The 19,869-nt window shown below is 39.0% G+C and overlaps 1 protein-coding gene across 3 annotated transcripts in view; it reads left to right on the forward strand.

Annotated features, from left to right (window-relative positions):
* Positions 1-19,869, forward strand: part of aebp1b (AE binding protein 1b) — a 24,558-nt gene continuing 4,689 nt past the window's right edge. The window contains exons 1-19 of one of the 3 annotated variants that reach the window (XM_030143055.1): positions 1-888; positions 2,427-2,600; positions 2,689-2,745; positions 3,381-3,554; positions 3,612-3,788; positions 4,513-4,587; positions 5,136-5,201; positions 5,617-5,700; positions 6,791-6,862; positions 6,958-7,067; positions 7,471-7,610; positions 7,708-7,792; positions 8,703-8,847; positions 9,034-9,122; positions 10,319-10,442; positions 12,381-12,577; positions 12,695-12,871; positions 16,792-16,958; positions 18,913-19,328. In XM_030143055.1, the coding sequence (XP_029998915.1) occupies positions 651-888; positions 2,427-2,600; positions 2,689-2,745; positions 3,381-3,554; positions 3,612-3,788; positions 4,513-4,587; positions 5,136-5,201; positions 5,617-5,700; positions 6,791-6,862; positions 6,958-7,067; positions 7,471-7,610; positions 7,708-7,792; positions 8,703-8,847; positions 9,034-9,122; positions 10,319-10,442; positions 12,381-12,577; positions 12,695-12,871; positions 16,792-16,958; positions 18,913-19,328 (2,767 nt within the window). In that variant the 5' untranslated portion in view covers positions 1-650. Of the gene's footprint in view, positions 889-2,426; positions 2,601-2,688; positions 2,746-3,380; positions 3,789-4,512; positions 4,588-5,135; positions 5,202-5,616; positions 5,701-6,790; positions 6,863-6,957; positions 7,068-7,470; positions 7,611-7,707; positions 7,793-8,702; positions 8,848-9,033; positions 9,123-10,318; positions 10,443-12,380; positions 12,578-12,694; positions 12,872-16,791; positions 16,959-18,912; positions 19,329-19,869 lie in introns of all 3 variants that reach the window. The other 2 variants (XM_030143053.1, XM_030143054.1) reach the window with 2 other exon arrangements.

A 19,869-nucleotide genomic window follows, 5' to 3' on the forward strand; every position in this document is an offset into this window, starting at 1 on the left:
CTCCTATCCTGCTGTTCTACTCTGTGGTGAGTCTGCAGGGTGAAAGATCTCCACCGAGGAATTCAACAGGCTCTGCAGACAAAAATGTCCCGACACCGGCTTCTTTCTTTGACCAGGAGGTCTGCAGTGTGAGGCCTTCATCAGCACTCCCTCACCCTCCTCCTCCTCCTCCTCCCCCCTGGTTCCTGTCTGAGCTCTGCACCTGTTCTGACTCGTCAACCAGGTGAAGGAGATCCTCTGTCCTTACATTGTTTTTTCAGCTGACCATAGCTGGAGGGCAATTAGGAGCCCAGTCTTTTCATTTGACTAGATTGCTGCTTTGCTCTGTATCTCCCACTCTGTCTTTCTTACCCACCTCCATTCCCTCCCCGTCTATCCCTACCCCCCTCCCACTCCATCTCCGTCTAGCCCAGTCTGAGCTGGGTTGACACTGTGGCTACGGTTAAGTGTGGAGCTGCACAAGTTTCCCTGCAGGAGTAAAAGTGCAGATCACATGGGAAGGACACAGGAAGCGCAAGAGTGACATATAAGCCTTCAAGAGGATAAAAGACAGAGTTGAAATTGGATTGAGCACTGGAAGGCTGAAATACAGGAGTAAGAAAAAAACTCAAACCAAACCAAAGGATTCTGCAGTTGGAAGAGTAGCAGGTATGAAAAGCCAGACTGTGGTTGTGTCTGTGGCTCTGCTGCTGGCCTTGTGTTGCCTGCTGATCCCCAGAGGAGGGGAGAGTGCTGGGGGGATAGTTTCTCTCCGGCAGTCTGAAGAGGAGGCACAGGCTGGGGTTCAACTACGAGATGAGTCCCTGGATGACCCAGAAAGTGAGCAAGATCACCCACTGGGGAGCATCCACAAGGTGAAGAGAGACACAGGAGAGGCTGCCCAGGCGGGTGAGTGGACCCAGACATCCTGTTATAATAAGTAATGAGTGACCAAATAAAGACAGCACAGTATTTACTAATGGTCTGCACCCATCCAAGCCCAGGTGCTCACCTGTCCACTACTGTTAGACATACTAAGTTATTTGGCTCACAGCAGACGAGACAAAACACTGAATGGAGCATCTTGCAGACACATTTTTATTGCTCTGACCTTTTCCGCTGTCTGTGCTGCTGCTGCCCTGCATGATTAACGCTGACTCCGGTGTCCATTTACCATGGAAGAGTGGATTTGAAGACACATTAGGGAAAATGCTCTTTTCTGGAGTTTTAACTAAGCTTCACATGTAATACACATCAGTGAGTCCAGGTCTTTAATGAGTCCTACTGATGGGTTTCTGCTGTAGTGGTATGATGCTGCAGAGGTGATAGTGACATATTTATTAGTTTTTAAGTCATTAAAAACTGAATTGTGGTTGATGGAGCACAACTAATGGAAAGAGAGAGGAGCGTTTTCCATTAAAAGAGCAAGCACTTCAGAAGGAAATACTAATGGACCCAAGCAACCACTAAATGCATGTGGCTGTCTGGATTTTCCCTGGCAGCAGTGCATTTTGAGATTGGAGCAAAGAAATAATTACGTAACAAATAAAAAGTACAAAAAATTTAGTTTGTCTTGCTGATAGGGATTTTTGCATAGAAAACAACTACATGTATGCTGTTATCAGTTAGCAATTTATATGTTGTGGTGTTATTTGGCTGATCATTTGGTTTAACCCAGGAGGACCCAGTGTTACTTTTCTGGCAATTCCCAAATGAATTTTTTTCTATATTTTACCTTCCTTAAATGATTTAGCACCATTTATTGTAATTTACTGTATCATATGTATTTTGTGTTTTTTCAGTGCAAATTAGATATTTTCCTACAGTAGATTTAATTTACTGATCATGTAACGTTCATAAAAGCTCAGAGTAAAGTTAAGGGTTATTACATCAAAAACAGAGAAAAGTGAAGAAAAACGGACTTTTTCAGCAAATATATCATTAGCTGAACATAAACCAAGTGTCTCCATCCACTGTCATTGATCCAACTCCATGGGTTTTACTGGTGAATCAATGTTGTAGAAGATGATGGTGTTTCCACGTTCAGTACAGAGCCTCTGAACGTCCAAATGGGTCATATCTGATGACCATGAAAAGATGACAAACTGCATTTTACACCGATTATTTACATGGATGGATAGGATTAATGGATCAACAGTGATTAAACAGTTTGCATCAGTAGAAGGTTTTTGGTAGGCGGTGGATGTTTGGGTCTTTATGGGTTAAGAAAAGCTGAAAAAATATGTCTTATGTATCAATATTCAGTCTAATAATAGCTCTGTTTCACCAGTTTGGTTTAAGCCTAATCTTAGACTTAAGAGATAATCCTCCTTTGATTTTAGATAGAGTTTTGGGCTATGCTTCTGGCTTTAGGAGTAATAAGACTTGATCTGATATGGACCAAAACTGAAGTGAGAAAAATACCTTTTCTTTCTTGTTTTCCTCAGTCTCCTCAGGTGTTCCAGGCAGAGTGAGGAGAGCACCAGAAGAAGGTAAGAAGAAGAAGAAAGACAAGAAAAAGAATAAAGAGCCCAAGGACCCCAGTGCCACCAAAAAGCCCAAAGGTGAAAAGAAGAAGAAGAAAGACAAGACGACAACAACCCTTCCACCCACCACAACAGGTGAGGACAGGACAGAGCAGTGAACTGACATGAAGCCTCTTGGACATGAGTGAATGTTGTTGATCTTGTGTTTGTCTGATTCCTGTAGCGATTCCAACAGAGCCGCCCACAGAGCCGTACACAGACTATCCCTATCCCGATGTCGGTGAGTGACACTTATATGAAGGACTGGAGTGTAGAGTTTTAAAGAGGAACACAACAAAACTGTCTCTAAGTGAGTTTAGTTTCAATAGGCAGAAAAAGAAACAACTTTTTTTTCAACACTTTTCTTTGGCAAACATTGACTTTACTACGAGAATACAACAAAGAACAACATAGGCCTGGGACAGAGAAATATTTTTCCTGCTTCCTTATTATCAGTGTATGAAACTGAAGTTTTGTATTGTTTGATCCTGACCTTTTCTTTAAACCAAAAACCAAAGAACACCTTTCTCCAAAATGAAGTAAACAGGGTGTGCATGGACAATAATAAAAATCAGACTGATTACTCCAGACTTCTTCAATATATCAGCGCAAGCAAAATAAATGCCTGCATTTCTCTGTGTTCCCCACAATTTACTTTGTCTTTCCTTTTATTTTTTTTTTAGTAAACCAGTATCTCTAAGGTCATAGCCAAACGCTATCTCCTATAAATCTGGATTAAAAAGACTTGGAAGAATGTTGTGTTCAGAGTTTAAACCACAATGATGTCAAATAATTTGTGCACTTCAGAACAAGACCAAATGTTTTAGTCTAGAAACTTAAGCCCAATGTCAGCCTTTCCAACTGTTCTTTTTTCAGATGATTACTGGAAACCGGAAGATGACTACTGGGATGCTGATCCCACTCCATCCCAGCCTCAGCCTGAGACCTTGAGTACAGATCCTCCTTATGACTACTGGAAGCCAGAGGAAGGAGACACAGCTGGTCCTGTGACAGACACGTATGATGACTACTGGAAACCAGAGGAGACAGATCCAGTAAAACCAGTAACTGATGGCTATGATGACTACTGGAAACCAGAGGAGACAGGTCCAGTACAACCAGTGACTGATGCATATGACAGCTTTTGGAAACCAGGGGAGGAAGACCCATACGCTCCTGTGACTGACAACTATGACACCTGGACGGAGCCAGTGGCCACGCCCCCTGCCCCTGAGGTTGATGGGAGGGCTGGTACAGATGACAGCGATTACTGGGATGCCACATGTATGTCTGGGTCTCTGTTTTTCCCCCCTGCTTTGTTGGGATTTGAGTGATATTCGTAGAGTGAGAGTTTTGAGTAACATCAAAAGATCAGATGAGACTATAATGAACATTGTGGTGAAATAATTGGAGCAACAAAAAGAAAAGAAAAACAGAGAACAAGATTGAGTGGGAGTTGGAAACAATGTTTGGCCAAAAGGAGGTTTTGATGTTGATTTTGGTACAGATAGCTGTTTGGTATCATGTTCATGCAACTAGAATTTAGTGAGTATGTTTTATGATGGGAAACAGCAACAGTAAGTAACAATGGAAATGTAATCCCTGCAAATATATCACAGTTTATTGCAGTGGTTTCTCATTTTCACATAGTTTTCTAACCGTTATAAAACCAGATCTGCAGTCTTCGTGCAAAAAAATATATGATTGTTGATATCTACCTGATTTGAGCAGTGACTGAACTACTTTTTCCATAGAATCAGATGCTGGAAAGAATGTGTCGTGTGGCTCTGTGACACTCTGGACTTGACTAACACATTTCACTACTCCATGTTTCCAGTATACTACACCTCTTCTCTTCCAGCATTTCCACTGATTCACACATGCTGGCCCATCCTACATTTTCTGTTACATTCTTCTGTTTCTTCTCAGTCTGCGTGACACATACACATCCCTGTGTTTGACCTTTCAAATATTCTTATTGCCTACTGTATTTAATTTTTTTGTGCAGATGAAGTTCCAGATAACCTTCCATTCCCTGATGGTAAAGAGGTCAGCCCTGAAATAGAAGTAGAAACACTTCCAGGTAACTTCTGTCAATCAGACCTGTTTTAAGAAGAATTTAATTAAAATCCATCCAGTCGATCAATATGTCAAAACAACAATTAGACTTGTTAGAAATCTATCTAGACTCGATGCAGATAAAATGTCCATTCCATCTGTGCCTTAAGGCTGGGAGCAGATGACAGATCATGAGTAACTCAACACATGGGAATAACATTATAGTGAGTCTGTGAGTTAACCTGCCCTACTTTCCAGGGCAAACTGGAGTGGGTGGGTTTGCTTGGATCTGCATAGTCAACAAAAAGTTAAAAGGCCTGTCATCAGTTTGTAGCTCTGTTATGATTCTTGTAAATGTCAATTAAATATTTTACAACTTAATTACTCAGTGGGCGTTGCAGTAGCATTTACATTTATCCAGATAGAAAACATTTGTTGTGGTTTTAGCAAATCAAGGCTGCACTAACCTGTAAAACGTTTGCAGATTGATCTCATAAAATGTCACTTATAATGTAGCAGTGCTTATGACTGACTGAACCATTTATATGACTTCATGTTTGTTGTCTTATGCAGACGAACCCACAGCCACTCCTTCCTATGAGAGGAACTGGTACGATGACTACGACGAATATGGAATGAGTACGTGCACACGTGCTCACCACACATGCAAGCACAACATATTATTGTCCAAATGTTTTATATTAGACCCACTGGTTAGGCCAGTGGGTCTTCCTGCCATTAAGGCAAAAAGCAAGGAAAAAGGATGAACAACACTCAAATTAGAAACTTTCCAAATCCAAAAATTCTGTGGCCTTTCTACTGTTTATTATTTTTATGGCTCGCAAACACCCAGAAAGCCCTGCATGTGTTCTACTTTATGTAACTTTAACTTTCTTGGAGTGTTTATAGGTGTTGTATACAATCTAAACTGTGAAATGTATAGAAAAGGTGTACAATAAATGTACACAAATTACTCTTATCATCTTTATCATCCCTAATAAAACCCTTATAATTACCTTATTATGTTTAATCACCCTCCTCTTTGTTTCCACAGGAAGGAAAGAAGACGAGACAGACTTAAAATGGATGGAAAAAGAAAGAGAGAGAGCAGCGAAGGAAAGAGAGAGGGAAGAGAAGGGTAAGGCAACCCAGATGTGAACTTTTTCTTATGCAACACGGAACTCGTAACTCTGCACAGTCATGTCAGGCAGCGTACGATAGTGGAGTTGCCAAAGCAAAGAACTTGGCCTGTGACCTGAGTGCTAAAGTACTGACAGATAACACCATTAGGCTTTAATGTGTTCCCTCCCTTGGATCATTTCTGTTACATTTCATGTATCAGTAGGACACCGGTGCATATCTGTTCGCTCTAACTTGTACAATGAACAAAACAAAATGGACAAAAAAGTTCAATAATCTCTTGTGAGTTGGACTGAAGTTATTAGCGTGAGTGTTAAGGAATAGAAACAGCAGGGGTGAATTAAAAAGCAGAGGATGTGACTCAAGAAGAGAAATGTTGTAATGTTGTACTGAGAGTGAAGCCTTGGAGAACTCGCATCACAATCCACTATTTTTGGTTTGCCACGTGTCGGCTGTTTGTCCTAGGCCTCGCTAGTGGTTGAAACAAGTATGAAGCCAAAGATATATAACACTGTCAGGACTGGTGTCAAAAGGGCACTTCCTTTGTGCATGGTTCAGTGCTATCTGGGTTTAAGGTGAAAAACATTTCCATCTCTCTTTGTTCTCTTTGTGGAACTTGAGAGCAGATGTGTGTCAGCATTCACACACATCAGTATATGTTAGGAGGGCATGTCCAGTTGTCCATCATCTAAACATTCAAAGGGAGGTGATATGGATACAACATGTTTTACATTCCTGGTGTAAGATAGACTTCTGGCAGCCGTACTATCAGCAAAAAACTAAATAATGGTGACATGCTGCACGGTTCAGTGTGTTAGAATATGACTTATGAGGAGAACAGATGAGACTCAGCAGCTTCTTTACAGTAGACTCACAGTATAAGGTGAGCTGCATTTGATAGAGGATTTTAGGAAAAATCACATCTGGATTGTTTTCACTGTTCTCTGGTCGTTTGGATTCTCTCTGGATTTTTTTTGGCATATAAAATCTATGGAATAATGCTGAGTTCCTAGATCTTTTATGGGCAGGAAAAGAGAGGATATCCAGCCAATGCATCGCAATTCATTCTGCATCATGTCCTATTTCAGAGAGAGCGCAGAAACTGAAGGAGGCAGAGGAACGAGCCAGGCAAAGACCACGTGTCTTCAAAGAGCCAAAAAGTAAGACAACCCCCCTTCAAGAATGCAAAAGCCCAGTATTAGCTTATATGACTTGAACATCTGACTTTCTGTGCCTTTTTGTGATCACGTGGAAGAATGCCCTCCATTGGGGTTGGAGTCCCACAAAGTTGAACCAGACCAGCTGTCAGCGTCCTCTGCAGCTCAGTATCGTTATGCAGCTCAGAGGGCACGCCTCAACATGCAGGTACTCAATAATCAGTGCAGGGCTCCCTGATTTTAACACCATCTGCTGCAGCCATCACTTATATACTACCAAGCCTTGAAGTAAACACTAGCTGCCAGCCACATGTTGGAAAATAATTACTGTTATGGCTGAGTCTGTCACTTCCATTAGCTGCTTTGGTTGAACTTTTACAGCAGTTTCCCAGAATTTAAGCATCATTGTAGTAGCTAAGCAGTTGAATCAACTGATAACCCTCATTCTGTATTCTGCTGCTGTCTTTCATGGCGTCTTGTATATATTAAATTGCTTGTTAATGCATGTTTCAACACACAGTATAATTTTGTTACATTTGCACACATGCTGATATCTGAGCTCCTTTATGAAAGGACCCAGCTGTATCTGTTCTGGTCTCTGTGGTTCCCAGGGCTCAGACGATGAAGATAACATGAGAGGAGGTGCATGGTGTGCAAACGCAGAGGACAGGATCCACTGGTTTGAGATTGATGCACGCAGGGAAACAGAGTTCACAGGGGTTATAACACAGGGACGAGACTCACTGAATGAGTAAGATATAAAAAACACCAGAGAGATGAGTAAACCACATTCTGTATATCTCCCATTCCTGAATTTACCCTGTGGCTCACATCTTGTCTTATTTTAGGAGCGACTTTGTGACGTCCTACTACCTGGCTTTTAGTAATGACAGCAGAGAGTGGTCCACCATTCATGATGGATATGCTGACTGGGTGAGTTTACTTCAAAATGATGTGTAGAATTACACAGATACAGTATATCATACAGATAGTTTCACAAGGTCCAAATTTGACTCAGCTCCAGATTTAATTTGATTCCATTAGGGGTATGTCAGTTATAATATTTATTTTTCCTGGATTCAGTGAATCTTAAATTATATAAGGGTCCCTCTAACTTGGTGTGTTATTGAAAATATTAATGTTTACATTAAGAGCTAACTCTGAAGCAGATACATTGATGTGCAACACTACGTAAAAGGCCAACTACAGATGTCTCTGTTTCTGTAATAAGCTACAACCAGGATATAAAGGAAACAGATACTGAATTAAAAACAAATGTTTCAGAAAAAAACAACCTCTACAAACCAAAGTGTCAAATATTTAGTGTGATGTCCCTTTGCTAACATGTATTTAACTCTTTTGTTCATACAATATTACTGCATTACTGCATTAATCTTCAGCTGCTTTACACCAAATTTCATTCATACATGAAACCTGGAAACACATGTCAGATGTTTCTATAGTTTGATTTGCTTTTTGTCATAGGAACAGATGACACTAAATACTGACTTAAGACTGTAGATACCTTTTTGTGGTGATTTTGTGAGATTTATTAAAAAAAAAAAAAAAGTGGACATATTCCTTGTATTTTATTGATGTGTCTGAGGAAAATAAAATGAAAAAGAAATATGTATGATCATTACTACAGAAACAACAGTAATGATCATACTTTAGTGCAGAGCTGACATTCAGGATTAAAACTCAAGCTTGAAGGCATATGTTAAAATATCATCGTTTGGATTTAATCGATCCTGGATCATTCAGTTGAAGATCCATCTGAGTCCGAAGCCCAGCCCTGGAATTAAAGTGTCTTCTGTTCTGTTTTTTCCCCTTCTTTGTCCAGTTATTCTTTGGAAACAGTGATAAGGACACTCCAGTGATGAACCAGCTGGCAGAACCAGTGCTGGCTCGCTACATCCGGATCATCCCTCAAAGCTGGAATGGCTCGCTCTGTATGAGGCTGGAGGTCTTAGGCTGCCCCGTACTTGGTGAGCATCAGCCATATAGCCTACACACACACACACACACACACACACACACACACACACACACACACACACACATACACACACACACACACACACGCACACACACACACACACACACACACACACACACACACACACACACTAAAACACCCAGTATTGAGGCTTTTGTTCATTACTCCTTCACAGATGCAGCTGAAGTCCAATACAGACAAAATGAAGTGACCCCTGTGGATTACTTAGAGTTCAAACATCACAGCTACTCAGAAATGGTTTCAGTGAGTATGCCTGCTTAACTGTACTCTTCCTAATGTACTGCCTTCCACCGGAAATCCCCTGTTATTTTCCCAAAGATAAAATCTAATACTTTCCCAGGAACAAGTAAACATGACATAAAGTCTGATTTATTTCACTGTAAACCATGTAAGAGCCCCTGCCTATGGGTCTGTCCTATCTTCTCCATAAATTCAACCACCAGAGGGCAATCTAAAGTAAAAAAACAAGTGGTGCCAGGCACAACAAACCCCACCCCTCACACATATTGTAGCTTATTTTGGCATCAATCCAGCTGATGTCATCATATCAGTTGCCTCTATATATGTGCCAAGTTTGAAGTAAATTGAAACAAAATTGATGTTTTTGTAGACATGTGAAAGTTCGCCCATTAAGTAAATGAGAGGGAAAAAAAAGATTTAAAAATTTCCTAAAAAATGTAAACTTTGACCTACTTTTCCCAAAATGTAATCAGATGTATTCTGGGTCACTGGCAATCTATAAACCCAATTTGGTATGGATTCAACCAATAGTTTTGGTGTTACAGATGTGTTAAATATCACCCATTAAAAGTAAATGAGGAAAAAAAAAGATTTTAAAAATTCATTAAAAATTTGAACTTTGACATACTGTTCCCAAAATGTAATGTGATCTATTATGGATCACTGGCAATCTATCAACCAAATTTGATATGAATTCAATCAATACTTTTGCTGCTAGAGCGTTAACAAACAAACAAAGAAACAAACTAGAAGCACCTGGAGAGCGCAGACCTCCGCCAAGGCAGATCAGTGGGCCCCCGTGGCCCCCCCCACCCCCGATCACCACCAAAATTTAATCATTTGTTCCATCTGCCTGAAATTTTCATCCAAATCCGTCCATAACTTTTTGAGTTATCTTGCACACAGACAGACAGACAGACAAACCAACGCCAACAAAAACATAACCTTTTTGGTGGAGGTAACAAAGAAACAAATCGAACCAAAAACAATGCAATACCCTTCAGGGGACGGAGTAATAAAATGAAACCTCACATTTTACCAAGAAGCATCCATTTTTACTACTTAATAACTGTTGCTGGTCAGTGGCAAGGACAAACTAAAACAGAGGCATTACTTACTTATTCAAATGCTAATATAGACGCACAGTTTATCCGTTGTTTGCTCTAATCCTGCTCTTTGTGTCACATATTATATCATAGCTTATGAAGTCTGTGAATGACGAGTGTCCCAACATCACCCACATCTACAGCCTGGGCCGCAGCTCCAAGGGCTTGGACATCATGGCTATGATCATATCTGGAAATCCCACAGAACATGAAATAGGTGAGAAAGAGACAGTTACTGTATATTTACACCAGTATCTCTCTTATGTATTATGCTTTTATGCTACCTTTAATGCACTTATACTCCAATGCATTTCAGAGGTAAACGTACTTTTTTACTGCACACTACAGTAACAAAGCTTGTTACGTGCTATGCTTACGTGAATATGATCCAGTATTGTATGACTAATTAACCCAGAAGTATACACACACACACATAGGCTGCACATTAATGAGCTACAACAATAAAATGCTCTTAGTCACTTCAGTTCAAAACCTCAGACCAGGCCAGGAATCTGGGTGTTGTCATGGATTCAGACCTGAATTTTAAAAACCACATACAAACAATTACAAAGTCAGTTTACTATCACCTCAAGAATATTTCTAGGATTAAAGGACTGATGTCGCAGCAGGACCTTGAAAAACTTGTCCATGCATTTATCTTTAGTCCAGTTGACAACTGTAACAATATCTTCTCTGGTCTGCCTAAAAAGTCTATCAGATGACTGCAGCTGATCCAGAATGTTGCTGCTCCAGTCCTCATTAAGACCAAGAGAGTGGACCACATCAGTCCAGCTCTGAGGTCTCTACACTGGCTCCCTGTCTCTCAGAGAATAGACTTTAAAATTCTCTTGCTAGCATATAAAGCACTGAATGGTTTAGGCCCAAAATCCATCAGAGACCTTCTAGTCCAGTATGAACCATCCAGACCACTCAGGTCATCTGGTGCAGGTCTGCTCTGTGTTCCCAAAGTCAGAACTAAACATGGAGAATCAGCGTTCAGTTTCTATGCTCCATATATCTGGAACAAACTACCAGAAAATATCAGGTCTGCTGAGAGTCTGAGTTCTTTTAAGTCAAGGTTAAAGACTCACCTGTTCACTGCTGCCTTTGAATAAAAAGCTTTTTACTTTTTAAATTTTATATTCTCTTTCAAAACTCTGCACTGCAACTCCTACTTTAATATGTGTGTGTTTTTGTATTTTTGTATTTTATGTGTTGTTTTGTTACTTGCTGTTTTTAATCACCTTTTACATGTTTCTTTTATAATGTTTTAAATGTGTTTCTTTTTCCCTGTCGTTGTATTTCAATGTCCTGTGTGAAGCACCTTGAATTGCCTTGTTGCTGAAATGTGCTATACAAATAAACTTGCCTTGCCTTACATACAATGACAAAAACAGAAATATTCTAAAACACCTTTGATAGGAGGTGTCTTGTGCAGCTAGTGCTTTTACTTTTGATACTTTAAAGTATGTTTTGCTGATAATGTTTTCGTACTTGCATCAAAGTGACCTTTTGAATTAGAACTTTTACTTGTAATAGAATATCTCTAATAGAAAAATCTTTATCTTTATTTATCAGTATATTGTACATACATACAACACATACTGAAACTGACCCTCTGCATTTAACCCATCACTAGCTGAACATGTAGGAACACTCCACACACTGCAGATCAGAGCAGAGGGCTACCATGGCAGGCACCTGGGGGAGCAAATGGGGGTTAAGTGCCTTGCTCAAGGGCTAATCAGCCAATAATTTCTCTGCTAGTCTGGGGAATCAAACTAGTGACCCTTAGACCACAAGCTGATTCTCCAGTCATTTAGGCCATAGCTCCCCCAATGTGGTATTTCTAGTTTTGTTTAGGTAAAACATTTGAGCACTTTTTCCAGTTAAATTGCTGGTAGTTACTTTTAATATTCAGTCAGTAATTAGTTGTATTCCATGTTTTCAGTCAATACAAATGCAGAACCCGCTGTTGTTCTCAAACTGTCTGACACTCTGAGGTGGCAGTTAGTCAGAATATCAGCATGTGGACTGTTGGACCTCACTGGCACCACCATATGTCCTTTAAATCCCAATAAACATCAGGTGAAGTCAGCAGATTATGGGTAAGAGCCATCCTACTAAAGCCTCATACACCCGTCTCCATTCACAGGTGAGCCTGAAATGCGCTTCACGGCGGGTCTCCATGGAAACGAGGCAACAGGTCGGGAGCTGCTCCTGCTCCTGATGCAGTACCTGTGTAAAGAGTACAAAGACAGGAACCCCAGAGCCCAGCGGCTGGTGGAAGGAATACGTATTCACCTGGTGCCCTCACTCAACCCTGACGGACACGAAGAAGCTTTTGAAGTGGTCAGTGATCATTAAAAAAAATCCTGTTTATGCTTAACAAAGAGAAAACAGAAGAAACAAGGTATTTCCAGTGAATCATCGTGCACTTTGTTGGTGGTATGTTTGGCTTTTACGCAGGGATCAGAGCTCAGTGGATGGACCACAGGCCACTTCACAGAGGAGGGTTTCGACATCTTCCAGAACTTCCCAGATCTGAACAACATCCTGTGGGAGGCTGAAGATAAGGGCATGGTACCGAAACTCATGCCAAACCATCATGTGCCAATACCAGAGAACTTAGAGACCAACAACTCGGTAAGAACAAGGTCATAAAACCAGAAATCAGATGGTAAATGGTGTCTTTCAGGCAGGAAATATCTAAGAAAGTTGGTAAATGTAGTTACTGTAGTGCAGGGGTGTCAAACTCATTTTCTTCCGGGGGCCACATTCAACCCAATTTAATCTGAAGTGGGCCGGACCAGTACAATAATAGCATGATAGCCAATAAATAATGACAACTCCAAATTATTTTAGCGCAAAAAATAACATTCAGTTATACCAATATTTACATTTACAAACTATCCAAACAAAAAGGGTGTGAATAACCTGAAAAAAAATGAAATTTGTTAAGAAATGTGATTACAATTTTATCAATATTCTGCCTCGATTTATCATTTCTACATATGCGTTACAGATCAGATTTTACAAAGGCAAAAAACATTCAGTAACAGGCAGAATATTTTTTAAAATTGCACTTAATTTACTTGTGACATTTTAGATTATTCACATTTTATTGTTAAAGGATAGTTTGTTCATATAAACATTTTCATAATTTAATTTTTTTGCACTGAATCAAAGAGAAAAACTTGGTGTTGTCATTATTTATAGGTTATTATGATGTTATTTTTGAGTTTGATGCCTTATCTTGCGCCTTGCAAATTCATCCCACGGGCTGGATTGGAACCTTTGGCGGGCTGGTTATGGCCCCCGGGCCGCATGTTTGACACCTGTGCTGTAGTGGAACCTAAAATCCAAGATCATTTACAGAATTAGAACAACAATATACATATTGTAATATTTACGGTGGCCCAGAGGTGCAACAGGCCAAAAAATTATCCACTAGACGAAAAAAATTATCTACTACAAGAAAAAAAAAAAGAGAACAGCCTAAAAAAATTATCCACTAGATGAAAAAAATTATCTACTACAAGAAAAAAAAGAGAACAGCCCAAAAAAAATTATCCAGTATAAGAAAAAAAAAGAGAACAGCCTAAAAAAATTATCCACTAGATGAAAAAAATTATCTACTACAAGAAAAAAAAAAAGAGAACAGCCCAAAAAAATTATTCACTATAAGAAAAAAAAGAGAACAGCCTAAAAAAATTATCCACTAGATGAAAAAAATTATCTACCACAAGAAAAAAAAAAAAGAGAACAGCCTAAAAAAATTATCCACTAGATGAAAAAAATTATCTACTTCAAGAAAAAAAAGAGAACAGCCTAAAAAAAAATTATCCACTACATGAAAAAAATTATCTACTACAAGAAAAAAAAAGAGAACAGCCTAAAAAAATTATCCACTAGATGAAAAAAATTATCTACTACAAGAAAAAAAAGAGAACAGCCCAAAAAAAATTATCCACTGTAAGAAAAAAAAAGAGAACAGCCTAAAATAAATTATCCACTAGATGAAAAAAAAAAATCCCCTATAAGAAAAAAAAGAGACCAGCCAAAAAAATTATCCACTAAAAGAAAAAAAAAGAGAACAGGCAAAAAAATTATCTACTAGCCCAAAAAATTATTCACTATAAGAAAAAAAAAAAAAAGAACAGGTGAAAAAATTTATCTACTATGAGGAAAAAAAAGAGAGCAGCCCAAAAAAATATCCACTGTAAGAAAAAAAAAAAACATCATCCACCTTTTCAATTACGGGGGCGCTGTTTACCCGAAAGGTGTCTTGCTTTAAAATTAAGACCACCACAAAAAATAAAAGGATAGGCTGAAAACTTTTAAGGCTTTCGGCTAATGTGGCTAATGCTAAGGAAGTACCCCACCGGAAGTGGAGGTCGTGCGCTAAAAAATAAAGTTATTTTAAAATATAGATATTTCCATTAATATAGTTTGCAAAGCAGTTAAATGATTAAATACGGTTCCAGTGTCTGCCCAAGGTTAGGCATGGGCGTTAAATGGTTAAGGTTAGGGTTAGGGTATGGTTGGGGTTAGTTTTCAGTGGTAAATGGCCCTTGTGTGCACTGTGTGAAGGTTCGTTGCTAAGCTAATGCTAACGCGAAAAGTTGACGGCAACTTTATGTTATTTTATTTTGAGAGGAGGAGAAGAGGAGCTTCCTGTGGAGCTCCACTATCATGGCATTGCCCATTTGTTTGCAGGTAGACCTCTCCTCCTCAACTCCAACGGAGTGTCTTTACTAACACTAGATCAAGAAGGACATTTTGTGGAGATAAAGATGTGTGCCGTGGTACCGCAGTGCCTCGGCATCTGGCAACGAGCTGAACTGTGGTACCGAGCCATGGTACGCGGTGCCGTGCTGGGGTACCTGGCACCGAGCCGTGGTACCGCGGTACGTCGCGGCACCAGCCGAGGTGCCACGGCACCTCGCGGCATCAACCGTGGTGCCGCACCAGCCGAGGTGCCACGGTACCTCGCGGCACCAGCCGAGGTGCCACGGCACCAGGTGTCGGTGTCGCAATATGCACTCGCTGTCTCTCAACAAATGGGCGATACCATGATAGTGGAGCTCCACAGGAAGCTCCTCTTCTCCTCCTCTCAAAATAAAATAATTTTAGAACTTCTTGTAGCGAATATTCATAAAAATGATATTGAATGTCAGGCAGTTGAACAATTCAACACCGTAATCACACAATTGTTTACTCGCACTGGTAGTTCACAAAGTTGCCGTCAACTTTTCGCGTTAGCATTAGCTTAGCAACGAACCTTCACACAGTGCACACAAGGGCCATTTACCACTGAAAACTAACCCCAACCATACCCTAACCCTAACCTTAACCATTTAACGCCCATGCCTAACCTTGAGCAGACACTGGAACCGTATTTAATCATTTAACTGCTTTGCAAACTATATTAATGGAAATATCTATATTTTAAAATAACTTTATTTTTTAGCGCACGACCTCCACTTCCGGTGGGGTACTTCCTTAGCATTAGCCACATTAGCCGAAAGCCTTAAAATTTTTCAGCCTATCCTTTTATTTTTTGTGGTGGCCTTAATTTTAAAGCAGGGCACCTTTCGGGTAAACAGCGCCCCCGTAATTGAAAAGGTGGATGATGTTTTTTTTTTCTTATAGTGGATATTTTTTTGGGCTGCTCTCTTTTTTTTTCTCATAGTAGATAATTTTTTTCACCTGTTCTTTTTTTTTTTTTCTTATAGTGAATAATTTTTTGGGCTAGTAGATAATTTTTTTTGCCTGTTCTCTTTTTTTTTCTTTTAGTGGATAATTTTTTTGGCTGGTCTCTTTTCTTTCTTATAGGGGATTTTTTTTTCATCTAGTGGATAATTTTTTTTGGGCTGTTCTCTTTTTTTTCTTATAGTGGATAATTTTTTTTAGGCTGTTCTCTTTTTTTCTTGCAGTAGATAATTTTTTTTGTCTAGTGGATAATTTTTTTAGGCTGTTCTCTTTTTTTTTCTTGTAGTAGATAATTTTTTTCATCTAGTGGATAATTTTTTTAGGCTGTTCTCTTTTTTTTTCTTGTAGTAAATATTTTTTTTCGTCTAGTGGATAATTTTTTGGCCTGTTGCACCTCTGGGCCACCGTATAATATCACTTAATATAAATTGATTTTGTTTTATTTATTTTTTTAATTGCCACTCATTTGTTGTCTTATTTGGGTGAAATTATTTAGTTTTTTTTTTCCCACCTGCACATTATTGTATTTTTTATTTTGTTTTTTCTTGTGCAAATACAGTACATAAATAAGACAAGAACATTGAACATTAAGCTATAACTTAAAAATTGCAATAATATAAAAAACATCAAGACATAATAATTAAACAAGCTAAAACACACGTTAGCATTGATACTACATGTTTATATTATTATGTGCAGTCTGATGGTAAAGTCTTTTTCAAGACTGACACGGCAACAAAAAAACTGATATTACACAACAGAGTACACAAGAACACCATTTACACTTTGCTAAGAATACATGGCTTACCCTCCAATATATCTGTGATCCTTATCATTTTGTTGTGTTCCAGATTGCTGTGGAAACCAGGACCATAATCTCCTGGATGAAAAACTATCCATTTGTGCTGGGTGCGAATTTCCAGGGCGGGGAGAGAGTTGTGGCTTATCCTTATGACAGTTTACGTTTCAACAAGCCTGTCGAGAGCCAGAAAAACGTCCACAGCCGCAAGAAGAGACAGTAAACACACTTACTCTGTCTACCTTTATCATGTTCTGATAATGTTTATTATCTCCTAAAGCAAGGGTGTTAAACATATAGCCCAACAAACGGTCCAGTCAGGCCCACGCGATAAATACAAAAATACATACATAAAATACAAAAGTTACGCAGAAAACATTAATCCTATTATGTATGAATTTTTAATAAACTAGTGGTATTACTAATTGGATTTTTAAATACCTTATTTCTTTAGTATAATACACTACTATTCATTGTAGTGGATTCCATGCATCATCAGTTTAACATGTAATGGTGGCAATTTTTTAAGCATAAACATGTCCATAAAACATAATGAGCTACTTTAGGAAAACCATTTTCTAGTGAATGAAATAAAATGACAAAAACCACAAGGATTAAACTGTGAACGAAGTATTCCCTACATTGTAGGTAACATGTTCTGGATTCATTAAACAAAATATCAGAGTAAGATGAGACTTTATTTATCCCACAGTGGGGAAATTAAAGTGTCACAGAAGTATTTACAGTAAAGTGAGCGTAACAAATATTACAAAACCCACAACAATTAACAGTTGGAGTCATTACTGTAAATAATGTAGCTTTAATTGAAGATCGAATAACTGTCCACTATAGTAACAGTTAAGGGTGTCATTGAGTCTTGACAAATTGTTTTGTTCATAAAGTTTAATATATATATTCAGAGGTGTCAAGTAATGAAGTACAAATACTTCCTTACCTTACTTAAGTACAATTTTTGGTTATCTATACTTTACTGGAGTAATTATTTTTCAGCCAACAATTTATTTCTACTCCTTACATTTTCACGCAATTATCTGTACTTTCTACTCCTTACATTTTAAAAATAGCCTCGTTACTCCTATTTCATTTCGCCTTGTTGTCATTCCAGCTTGTCATCGTTCAAATAAAAAAAAACTTTCCAGATAAATTGCACCAGTCAGATAGAATGAATTTGACGGTAGTTGGATGAGAAGTATAAACATTTACCATTCCAACACCCCACTGGTTTGTACGTGATCCATCACATCTGACTTTTTGCACCATTCTAATACTTATATTCAACTAGTCATCCTATCTTCCAGTCCATGAAACACGTTAATGCTCAGTAGTGCACATATCTGGTTCTTTAATACATTTGTATTGTACTCAAATGCATTCATTTTCAATGGGCATATATGCAGCTGAAACAGGTAGTCTAGTGCATCCCAAATGTTTCAACACTGACATTTTAATAAAACATTATAGTCATTATGGTGTTTAGAAAACTGTTTTTGGGGAGGTGGGGTAGTGCACTATAGGCCCCTGTGGCACCACCTCAGCTTTTGTGCTAATGGCATTTTTCCCCTTACATTTACTTTTATACTTTAGGTAGTTTTGAAACCAGTACTTTTGCACTTTTACTTGAGTAAAAAACTTGAGTTGATACTTCGAATTCTACAGAAGTCTTTTTAAACCCTACTATCTATACTTCTACCTGAGGAATGAATGCGAATACTTTGGACACCTCTGTATATATTTCATTTCCAGATGCCTGTTACCAAATGTGTTGTGCATTTGTAGATCCACTGTGATCTGGAAGTTGTAATACACATGTGTAAATGATAAACTGAGGCATAATATTGTTAAAATTCATTAATTTTCCAGGTTGTTCATGTTCACATTTTGATAATGTAATTTTACTTTTTGAGCACTAAAACAGAAAAAGAGAAACATTTAGATTTGTCATTATTTATAGGTTATTATACTATTATTTTCACTGCTCCTGCCCATTTTAGACCAGATTAGGCTGTATGTGGCCCCTGAACTGAAATGATTGTTAAAGTCATCATTGTATTTTTTTGACACCCCTGTCCTAAACGCAGCCCCTTCCTTTGCACAGCCTTTCATGAAATGTCCATGATTATATTCACCTGTAGACTCTGCATCACCCTCACAGGTATGAAGAGGACAGGTATGAAGAAGGTTTCGATGTGACAGAGTGGGGAAGGGGCTACCATGAGGAGCCAGAGGAGGACTGGAGGGGGAGGGGATACGCAGAGCCAGAGGAGGAATGGCGGGGGCACGGCTACGATCATGGGTACGACCACGGATACGACCACGGCTACAGTCACGGTTACGAACACAGAGAGGAGGAGGACGACGACAGGAGGAGGGGGGCAGGGTATCAATACACCGAGCCTGAGGATGAGCCACGGGTGACTGCAGATGAGTCCCTGTTCAGATGGCTGGCCGTCTCCTACGCCTCCACACACCTGACCATGACACACAGCTACCACGGCTCCTGCCAGGGAGACAGCGCAGGAGCAGGTCACGGCATCGTCAACAGGGCCAAATGGAAACCCATCACAGGAAGTAAGTATTAAGCATGGATTATATAACCTTTACTCATGCGCTGTACAAAAGGAGTATTTTCAGTTTTTACAATTTTGTACTTCTATTCCACCACACCCAAGAGACAAATATTGTACTTTTTACTCCATTTTATTTGTCTAACAGCTTTTTCTTGTCCAGTAAAAAAACACTGAACTCAGGCTGTCAAACTCATTTCACAAAAAAAAAAGTGAATAACCTGAAAAACCTGAAATATCTTAAGAAAAATAAGTGCAATTCCAATAATATTACACCTCAGCTCACATGCCTCAACGTTTATACATCTGTTTTACAAATCACAGTGGATCTACAAAGGCACAAATCATTTAGTAACAGGTGTAATATTGTTAAAAATTTTGAAGTTTGCAAATAAAATGAGCTTGACACCCTTTACTGTTAATATCTTTTGTTTATTTTTTGCACTTTGTAAATGCATCCCACATGCTGACACCCCTAAATTAACTGAGTCGAGAGTTCTGCCACAACTTCACCTACTTCCAAGGTGCATGGAGAAGGAGAAAGT

This window comes from Sphaeramia orbicularis, chromosome 9 (genome assembly GCF_902148855.1).
Source record: "Sphaeramia orbicularis chromosome 9, fSphaOr1.1, whole genome shotgun sequence".
Classification (NCBI taxonomy): domain Eukaryota; kingdom Metazoa; phylum Chordata; class Actinopteri; order Kurtiformes; family Apogonidae; genus Sphaeramia; species Sphaeramia orbicularis.